Below are 10,462 nucleotides of genomic sequence, written 5' to 3' on the forward strand. Positions count from 1 at the left end.
CTACTACACATGTCTAATTCCTTATCTAAAAGTCTTAAGACCAAATATTTCAGAATTCATACACCATACAATACATAAGGTCCATACCAGGGTCTGGAGTAATACTACTGAATCTTAACATATTTCTGCAGTGAAACATATGAATAATATCACTCTAAGATATATAAAGATTGCAAATAGCCTCATGTCAGTTCAGGTCAAATTTTATGGACAAATGTACTAGGAAGATTAAGTTCAGTTTTTAAAGCATTTTCAGTTTTAAAATTGCCTATAAGGAATTGTGAGTCTGAGATATATGTGAGTTCTTCTTGCCTTTTATAAGGTTTTTTTCTTTTATGTTAGCTTTTATTTTTCATTAAAACAGAACATACAAAAGGAAGAATGCATAAATTATAAAGGGCAACAAGTTGATGATGTTTTACAAATGAAAACATGAATCACCAAGACTAAGATATAGAACATTACTGGCACCCCCAGAAACCTATATTGTGCCTCCATGTAGTCATTACACCTGAGTTAACCACCATATTGATGTGTGTCACTATATATTCATTTCACCTGGTTTTTAAACTTTATACAAACAAAATTGTCAATTGTGTACCTTTTTATTATTGGTTTCCTTCACTCAATACTCTGATTTTGGAATCTCTTCATATTTGCTATATGTAGGGATATTTGCTTTCTTCATGTCTGTATGGTATCCTATGCTATATATATACAATACTGTGTTTATTCATTCAGCTCGTTAGATGTTCAGATTGTTTCCATTTCATGACTATCATCGAAAATGATGCTGTGAATGTTTTTATTCATGTGTTTTGAAGAATGTGTTTGCATTTCTGTTTGCTATATACATGGATTGTGTGGATGCTCAGTGACCCTTGTCTTTTACACAGTCTCCTCCCATTGGGTGTGGATGGAACCTGTGGACATAATGAGATATCACTCTCATGGTTATGTTAAATTGTATAGCAAAAAGGATTTTGCAGATGTAATTAAGGTCACAATCAGTTGACCTTAAAATAGGGAGATTGTTTGGGGTGGGCCAGACATAATCAGGGGAACACTTACAAGGGTCTAGGCCCATCCTGAGAGATTTGAAGCATGGGAGAGCATTTGCAGGGGACACATGGTGAGGAACTACAGGGAGTCTCTAGGAGAGGAGTGCTGTTCCCAGGTGACAACCAGCAAGGGAAAGGGGCCTCAGTCTTCCAGAAGCCTAGAACTGAATTCAGCTGACAACATGGATTTAGAAGAGATTCCTCAAGAGCCTCCAGAAAGGGACACAGCAAGTCCACTCTCATCTCACTGTGTGAGACCAACTAGAGAAGCCAGTCACACTGGGCACAGACTTCTGACCTGCACAACTGGTAGCTAATAAATAGGGGTTGTTTTAAGCTGTTAAGAAGGTGGTAATTTATTCCACACCAATAGAAAGCTAATACAGATTTTGGTAACTGAATGTGGGGTACCACCATTGCAAACAGCTAAAAATGTAGGTGTGGCTTTGGAACCGGGTAGTGGGTAAGGGCTAGAGGAATTTTAAGGTACGTGCTAGGGGAGGCCTAAGTGGCCTCAGAACAAGCCCTGATTGCCTCGAACAGACTGTTAGTGGAAATCAGCTGAATTTCCAAACCGCTTTGGGACTCTAACTCCTCTCTGTCTTCCATTCCCACCCCCACCCCACCCCATATTAAACCAGAATGTTACAGGTATTATCCTATGCTTGCCCCAGCACTGTGTGTTGGGGGAAGATAGTTTGTCAGTCTAGTGTCACTGGGGCCAGTTGGAAAGGGATTGTGCTCCAGGGTTTGTACTGCATGGATTTTACCCAGAAGCCCATTCATGCTTGATTTAGATGACTGAGATGAGATTCTGGACTCTGAGCTGATGAAATTTCAATGAGGATTTGGAATTGAACTGATGCCATACTACTATGAGAAATTTGGAGAGGTGCCTGAGTGGCTCAGTCGGTTAAGCATCTGACTCTTGATTTCAACTCTTGATTTCGGTTCAGGTCAGGATCTCTTGGTGATGTGATCAAGCCCTGGAGCACTGGGTAGATCCTGCTTAAGATTCTCTCTCTCCCCTCCCCCACTTGCATGTATGCACACTCAAAAATAAATAAAAATAAAAAAAAGAAATTTGGAGACTGTGGAATGAGTTGAATGAATTTTGTATGTGGGACAGACTGGATCACTGGGGGCCAGAAGGCAGACTGTGGTAGGCAGAATATTAAGATGATTCCTAATGACCTTCCACCTTGTATAATCCCCTCCTGTTGATTGTGAGCATGCATTTACAGAGAGACTCAACTGTGAGTGGGTGTTTGGAGGGATCTATGTGGCAAGGAACTGTAAGAAATTTTTAGGAGCTAACAGTGGAACTAAATTCACCCAATACCTTGAATGAGCTAGGAGATGTATTCTTCCAAAGAGTCCCCAGAAAGAAACACAGTCTGGCTGTCTTAATCACCTTGGGCTGCTATAATAAAATACCATAGTCAGGGGGGCATGTTGCTTAAGCAAAAAACATTTATTTCTCACAGTTCTAAAGGCTAGCAAGTCCAAAATTGAGGTTCCAGCAGATTTAATGTCTGATCAAGGCACACTTCCTGGTTTGTGGATGGCCACCTTTTTGGTGTAAACACACATGCTCTGGCATTTCCCTCTCCTTATAAGGGTACCAGTCCCATCATGGGGCCCCATCTTCCTGATGTCATCCAAGCTCAATTGCATTCCAAAGGCTTCATCTCCAAATACCATCACATTGAGGATTAGGGTTTCAACTTGCAGATTTTAGGGGGACACAAACATTCAGTCCATAGCACTGATCTACTGGTTTCTCGGGCTGATTTCACTCTGTGAGACGCTGAGCAGAGAATCCAGCTATGCCATGCATGAACTTCTGAATCACAGAACTCTGAGCTAAAAAAGGATGCTGTTTTAAGCCACTAAATCTGTGGTAATTTAGTTTTCAGAAATATAAAACTGATACGGATGGAGTTGCTGGGTTACAGAGAATGCATACATTCAGCTTTAATAAATACTGCCAAACAGTTTTCCCCACTATAGTAGCAACTGACACTCCCACCAGCAGTTAGAGCTCCAGTTCCTCTCTATTTTCTTCAACTCCTGATATTGGTAGTGATTTGGGGTATTCTGGGAGATGTTTACAGATATTTCATAATTTCAATTTGCATATCCTTGATTACTGAATTTGGACAATCTTTTATTTATTGGTCAGTTGGATGAACCACTTTGTGAAGTGCCTGTTAAAATATTGTGCCAATGTTTAATTGCATTTACTTTTTTTCTTCTTTACATAAGGTATTTTCTTCTGTACATAAGGTATTTGTTAGCTGTGCGTATGGGTATATTTCATTTCAGTGTTTTCCTTTATTGTCAGTGCTTTTGGTGCTGCGTTTCAGATATCATCATCTACTCAAGGTCAAAAAGATATACATTATTTTCTAGAAGCTTTATCTTCTGGAATTGGTTTTTGTGTATGATGCAAGTTAGGGGCCAAATTAATTTTTTCCATATAGATGGATATCTAATTAGTCCAGCTCCACTTACTTAAATGACTGTCTTCCCCCACAAGCACTGCATTGGTACCTTTATTGTAAATCAGGCAACCATATATGTGTATGTCTGTGGACTCTTTGTTGCATTGGTCTATTTGTCTTCTCATGTACACTAATCACATTATTTTAATTATTATGCCTTTATACTTGGTCTTACTGTGGTCTTATAGTTGGTCTGGCCGTGAAAGTCCTTCAAATTTCTTCTTCTTGATGGCTTTGGCTGTTTTTATTTTTTTTTCAATATATTAAATTTATTGTCAAATTGGTTTCCATACAACACCCAGTGCTCATCCCAAAAGGTGCCCTCCTCAATACCCATCACCCACCCTCCCCTCCCTTCCACCCCCCATCAACCCTCAGTTTGTTCTCAGTTTTTTTTTAAATTTTTTTTAACGTTTATTTATTTTTGAGACAGAGAGAGACAGAGCATGAACAGGGGAGGGGCAGAGAGAGAGGGAGACACAGGGTCTGAAACAGGCTCCAGGCTCTGAGCTGTCAGCACAGAGCCCGACCCGGGGCTCGGGCTCTCAGACCGCGAGATCCTGACCTGAGCGGAAGTCGGCCGCTTAGCCAACTGAGCCACCCAGGCGCCCCAATGTTCTCAGTTTTTAAGAGTCTCTTATGCTTTGGCTCTCTCCCACTCTAACCTCTTTTTTTTTTTTTTTCCTTCCCCTCCTCCATGGGTTTCTGTTGGTTTCTCAGGATCCACATAAGAGTGAAAACATATGGTATCTGTCTTTCTCTATATGGCTTATTTCACTTAGCATCACTCTCCAGTTCCATCCACGTTGCTACAAAGGGCCATATTTCGTTCTTTCTCATTGCCATGTGGTACTCCATTGTGTATATAAACCACAATTTCTTTATCCATTCATCAGTTGATGGACATTTAGGCTCTTTCCATAATTTGGCTATTGTTGAGAGTGCTGCTATAAACATTGGGGTACAAGTGGCTTTGGCTGTTTTTAGATCTTCGATGTCCAAATATATTTTAAAATCAGTTTACCAATCTCGATTTATAAAAAAAAAAAAAAAAACCTGGGATTGCAATTGGGATTATATTGAATCCTTAGATCATTTTGATAATAAATCTCTCTTTAATTTTCATTATATTGTCTTCTAATCCATAAATACATAAATATGATGTATCTCTAATTTACCTAGGTCTTCTTTAATTTCTCTCAGAAATGTAGATTTCTGGGCAGAAGTCTTGTGATTCTTTTATTAGATTTTTCCCTAGGTATTTGATGTTTTCTGATTCTATAGTAAAAGGCATTTAAATTTTTTTCTTTATAATTTTTGATGCTGCTATGTAGAAATAACAACTCAATTTTGTAATATTGACCTTATATCCAGCAACCACACTAAATTCACTTATTAATTCTAACATTAAAATATACATACATACATACATACATACACACACACACATATATATATGTGTAAAATAAGTAATTTTATGTAAACAATTTATATCTCTCTTATTTTTTAAGAGCTGAGAAATCTTTTCCCAAAGACCCCAAAGATAAGTTATACCTTATAAACTACAACTGGGAAATGTCCATTCACAAACCAGTCACTGGAGTGGTAATGATATTACTATGACACTGTCACACACATTGCCCTTTATATATTAGATGTATTATGATTCTGACACCCACAATTTTTCTTTTTTAACCAAATATATAAACATTTAGAAAGTAATGCTTTGATTAGAGGGTTGAAAATCAAGTGATAGATGATGATGGATTGTTAATTGTGGAATATTCCTCCATGTAAATGAGATGAAATTACAGTTCTTAAGTTATATAGTTTTTTAAACAATGACTAGAATATTTCATGTGAAAAACAGCTGTAGCTTGTTGAATTTTTTAAATGAATTGATTTCAAAAAGCATCCTTTTTGCTGTTTAAAAAGCATAAGATCATCATAGAAAATTTAATACATATACATATCAAACTTTTAATAATAGTTATCAATCACTGGAAGGATTGTGATTTAAATTTTGTCTTGAACTTTCTGAATTATCTAAATGCTCTATGGCAGAGAGCAAGTTTGTCAAACTTGTCACCTTTAGCATTTTGCATTAGATAATCCATGTCATCAGAAGCTCTGCTGTGCATTGAAGGAATTGAGAGTATCCGTGGCCTCTGCATACTAGTTGCCAGTAGTACCTCTCCCTCTCTCCAGACATTTTCGAATTTCTCCCCAAGGGGCAAAATGCCCCTGGTTGAGAACAACTGCACTACAGTAAATGAAATTCTAATATATGCATAGAGCTAGGTAGATATAAAAATAGATGTAAATATATATCAGTAGATCATGTATTTTTTGTATATCATAACCATTTTCCCAGGTATTAAAACTTTTTCAAAAACATCCTGTAAGTTCTGTGTGTTTATTCTGTGGACATACAATATCCTATTGGACAGTGATTGCTTCAGATTATTTAAAATAAATGACACTATAATATTCACCTTTGAGCATATAACATTGTGATTATATGACTATTTCTTTAGAATTAATTCCCAGAAGAGAAATTATAGCATCAAATGGACATGTTTAAGACTTTTTATATGTGTCATCATCAGGCAAGATGCTATGAATTTATAACCCCATCTAGTAGTATAGCTGTTTTTTTTTTTTACAACAGCTTAAATCCTAATTAAACATTAAAATTGTTTTAAAAGTGCAAATAGCTGTACTTTTTTTTTCTGAGTATAAGAGTTATATATGCTCATTGGAAATATTCAGAAGATAAAGTATGAGAAAATAAAATTCACCCTTCCAGATACTTTTTCTATGAGCACATACGTACACATACACTAATTCTAAACAGAAGCCCTGGGAAAGAAAAAGGAGAGGGCACTGAAGACATACCAATGGGAGTTAAAGAAGGGTACTTAAGGGACTTCTTAGCATAAAATCTGAGATCTTAGAGAAGAGCAAATCAATAAGTGGAAGATTATATATATGTCCCCATTATATGTATATATATATATATATATATATATATATATATATACACACACACATATATATATATTCCCATATATGTAACATACATTATTTATATTACATTATATTTATTATATATAAATATATATAATTATATATTATGTATACATATCCTTTAAAGACAAGGATAGATGGGGGCATTTTCATTATTAGTAAGTTAAGGATCATGACTAAGGCCCTGAAATTCCAGAAAGGAGGAAAGGAAAGATCTCAGAGGAGGAAAGGAAAGATCTCAGAGAGTAAACTGAAATGACTCCCAAGAAGAAACTAGATTCATGCAACTGGTCAAAGGTGACCTACAGAATTAAGAGAATGGCTATAAGTTGGGGTCCATACCCCTAAATGACTAGGACAAGTACAGAGCATATATTGGCCAACATGGTCAGAACAGGACCACCAGTTCCCACTGTGTCTTCAATCTGCAGGCCTTCCCTTTTCAGTAAGTGACCACCACCAACTTCCCAGATAGTGTGGCCAAAATCTAGGAGTCATCACTAATTGCTGTCCTTCCCTCATGACCTCACTACCATTCAAGTTTTCCCAGCTGAAGCCTCAGACAAGGACACTGTAGAGCAGAAACAAGCCATTACTGCTAAACTCTTTCTGAATCCTAGCTTAATAAAATCCACAAACATAATAGAATGGATGTTGCTCCACAACACTATAGAATGGTAGATGACCAGAACATTCTTCATTGAAGTCCACCCTGTACTTCATCACTATTTCATTTTCGATGTTCTGTTTTTTTTTTCAATTCTCATTTTATCCTTCATAATATTGTATTCTCTATTTCATTCAAAATTTCATTCCATCTTTTTATGGTACTTTAACAATTATAGTGCATATTTCATAGTCCATGTATTTCAGGTCATTGTATATTCTATTCCATTTTATAGTCCTACCTATTTCAGCTTCAATTTCCTTCTATTTAACATTTTATTTCTCACTATACGCCATTCCTTTTTTTCATATAACATCATTATTTTTCTTTTATTCCATATGCTATTAGAGATTTCTATTTTGTATTCCACTCCATTTTCCCATTATATTCCATTCAATTTTCATCCTATTCAATTTCCCATTTCACTTCCACTGCAGTCTCCACTTCATCCTATTCTGCATTGTTTCAAATCCATTTTCCATTCCATATTATTTAACATTCCAAGTACCATTCCATTCTTTCTGAGTTGTGTTTCAGTCCAGGTTCTCATCCATTCCATTAAATATTCCATTCCATTCTGCCAAAATTACTATAAAGGCAACTTTCAGGAGAACCAGTTAGCAATATTTTTATCAAAGAATCATAGATGTGCTGGCCTGTATAAGGAATTTTCTCTTTTAGGAATTTATCCACAATAAAGTCATATTTGAGGAGATGAATAATTTTTAGGAAAAACAATATGTCCAACATTGATGTGTTACAGACAGCTTAAAGTTGGAAACAACATTAAATGTTGATCAATATAGCAATGTTTGAAAATATAAGCTTCCTCCATAAAAGGAACATTTTGTAGTTACACTTGCCTTGTGGAAACCTATTTATTGATACGTAAATTGTTTTCTAGACCCAAAGGGCAGGTTAAAAAATAATATGTATGCATAAATAATTCCATTTTATGACATAAAAGAACTATGAACTATTTAAGAATGGTCATTTTCCTAAAAATATTTCCAATATTTAGGTTCTAGTTTTCCTAGTTTAGGTTCTATTTGCTTTTCTGTTTGGGGTTCGGAGAATGCAGTAATAATGGCTTTTGTAATAATGAATAAAAATTAGTCTCCAAGGGCACCTGGGTGGCTCGGTTGGTTAAGCATCTGATTCGTGATTTCAGCTCAGGTCATGATTCCACCATTCCTGGCACTGAGCCTCACCTCAGTCTCTGCACTGCCAGCATGGAGCCTGCTTGGGTTCTCTCTCTCTCTCTCTCTCTCTCTCTCTCTCTCTCTCAAAATAAATAAACTTTAAAAAATAAGTAAAAATTACTGTCTAAATATTAAACTTTAAGTCTGTGCATTGCTGCATAATAGAGAACTGTAGCCAAGAAAGTAGACTGGGTCAAATAAATTAATAAATTAATGTACATTCATCAGTGGATTACTATGCAGCCCAAAAAAATGATGTATATTTAAGGACAGTGTTATCCTTAATCCTGGGCAACTCCAGCCCATGCCTCAGGAGATAAGGCAGGGGTTAGCATGTTACTTCAAAATACCCCTCTGGCATGGCAGAAGTGCTGAACATCCTGAGCTAAGACACCATGAGCCCCATCCTTTTTCTTGATTTCATGCTGCTTTCAAGATTCTAGTGAAGGGTCATTCAGTTGCCAGGAGCAGTTCCAGGACTGCTGCCTCTGGAGTCACACATGGGCCCAGTGTCCTCACAGAGTCCAGGAGGATGCCTGGCTCAGGGGTATCTTCTGTTGGCCAGTGTGGTGTTTCTTTCAAGCCATTGTTTTAAAGTTTCACCATCAGAGTGGTCCTGACAACCTACACTGATTTGGGGGTGACTCCAAGTGTTTATACAGAGAACAGCGCCATCTGAGTACCCTCATTCGAAATGCACACCCACACATACATATACACACACACGCACGCGCGTGCGCGCCTAGGGGCCCAGGTATGTATGGGGAATTCACATCCGGTCCCGGCAGCAACGGACCACAGAACTGTGGAGCACACCGTCAGGTTTGGCGCCAGATGGAGCCAGGTTGGCCCACTTCCCTAAGACGAGAGCCACGTGACAACATCCGACCAATCAGAAGCAGAGCTCCTACCCGGGCCCGCCTACCGTCCTCACTCCTTCAGCTGGCGCTGTAGCTAGACGGTGTCTTAGGACAACGATCTTGTGTCTCTGAGAGAGAATCTGGCATGATGGTCACCCCATCGTCAAAGAAGAAGGCACAGAAGCAACAGCAGGGTGAGATGACCGCAGGGCCCAAGAACGAGATCACCCCTGCCCCTGGTGATGCCCGCGGGACCGGCAACCCCAATCCTGGTGCCTCAGCCCCCTCAGTCTCCAGTGACCTGTCTCCATTGGGTGGTGGCGCCCCACACGGTGTTCCTGGCTGCCTTGGGCGCCATTTTGAGCACGGGAGAGGATCTGGGGCTGCCCCCCGCGAGCCATGAGGGAGCGTGCCGACCTCTAGGGCAGCCGCGGTCCCCACGCAGAGCTGAGGCGTGTGGTGCCCCAGACAGGCCAGGGTCCTTGGGCCAGGGTCTCCAGACCTCATATGCGTGTGGCGTGGCCACCATGGGGCGAGCCACGTGGGGCTCTGGCCAGGCCGGCGGGCCCCGACCTAGACCACGAGCCTAGTGAACTGCTGTGGGAGGGAGCAGCCCGGCTGGGAGGAGGCTGCCCAGGCTCAGAAGCCTCCGTGGCGGCGCTGTTTCCTGGGCTTCCCAAGCCTCAGTGCCCAGTATCCTTGTCTCCATTTTCTCCAGGGTCTCAGCCTAGCGGTCGCCGTCGTTCTCGGGTTTCTTCGTGGGGTCACGAATCCCGGCCGGGTCTTGCCCTCCGGAGTCAGGCCAGAGCAGCAGGTCCAGCTCTCCGCAGTCAAGCAGCCAGGCCTGGCCCTGCAGTCTTCAATGGTGATGCCCCACCGCCAGGCCCCGCCTTCCGCAACCATGCTTCTGGGTTGGGCGCTGCTTTTTGCAGCCTTTCATCTGCCCCAGGCCCTGCCCTGCGAGGTGGTGCTTCTGTGCCAGGCCGCGCTCTCCCGCGTCGTCATTCATCCACGTCAGGTCCTGCTTTCTGCCGCCGTGCATCTGAGCCAGGCCCGGTTGCCCCAGGGCGCCGTGCATCTCATTCATCCACGCCAGGTCCTGCTTTCCGCCGCCGTGCATCTGAGCCAGGCCCTG

The 10,462-nt window shown here is 40.2% G+C and overlaps 1 protein-coding gene across 1 annotated transcript in view; it reads left to right on the forward strand.

Moving 5' to 3' along the window:
* Positions 1-9,387: 9,387 nt before the first annotated feature.
* EZHIP (EZH inhibitory protein) overlaps positions 9,388-10,462 on the forward strand; it is a 2,524-nt gene continuing 1,449 nt past the window's right edge. The window contains exons 1-2 of the mRNA XM_049643244.1: positions 9,388-9,641; positions 9,773-10,340. Of these exons, the coding sequence (XP_049499201.1) occupies positions 9,473-9,641; positions 9,773-10,340 (737 nt within the window). The 5' untranslated portion in view covers positions 9,388-9,472. The remainder of the gene's footprint in view (positions 9,642-9,772; positions 10,341-10,462) is intronic.

The sequence above is a fragment of the Panthera uncia genome, chromosome X (assembly GCF_023721935.1).
Source record: "Panthera uncia isolate 11264 chromosome X, Puncia_PCG_1.0, whole genome shotgun sequence".
Lineage (NCBI taxonomy): Eukaryota > Metazoa > Chordata > Mammalia > Carnivora > Felidae > Panthera > Panthera uncia.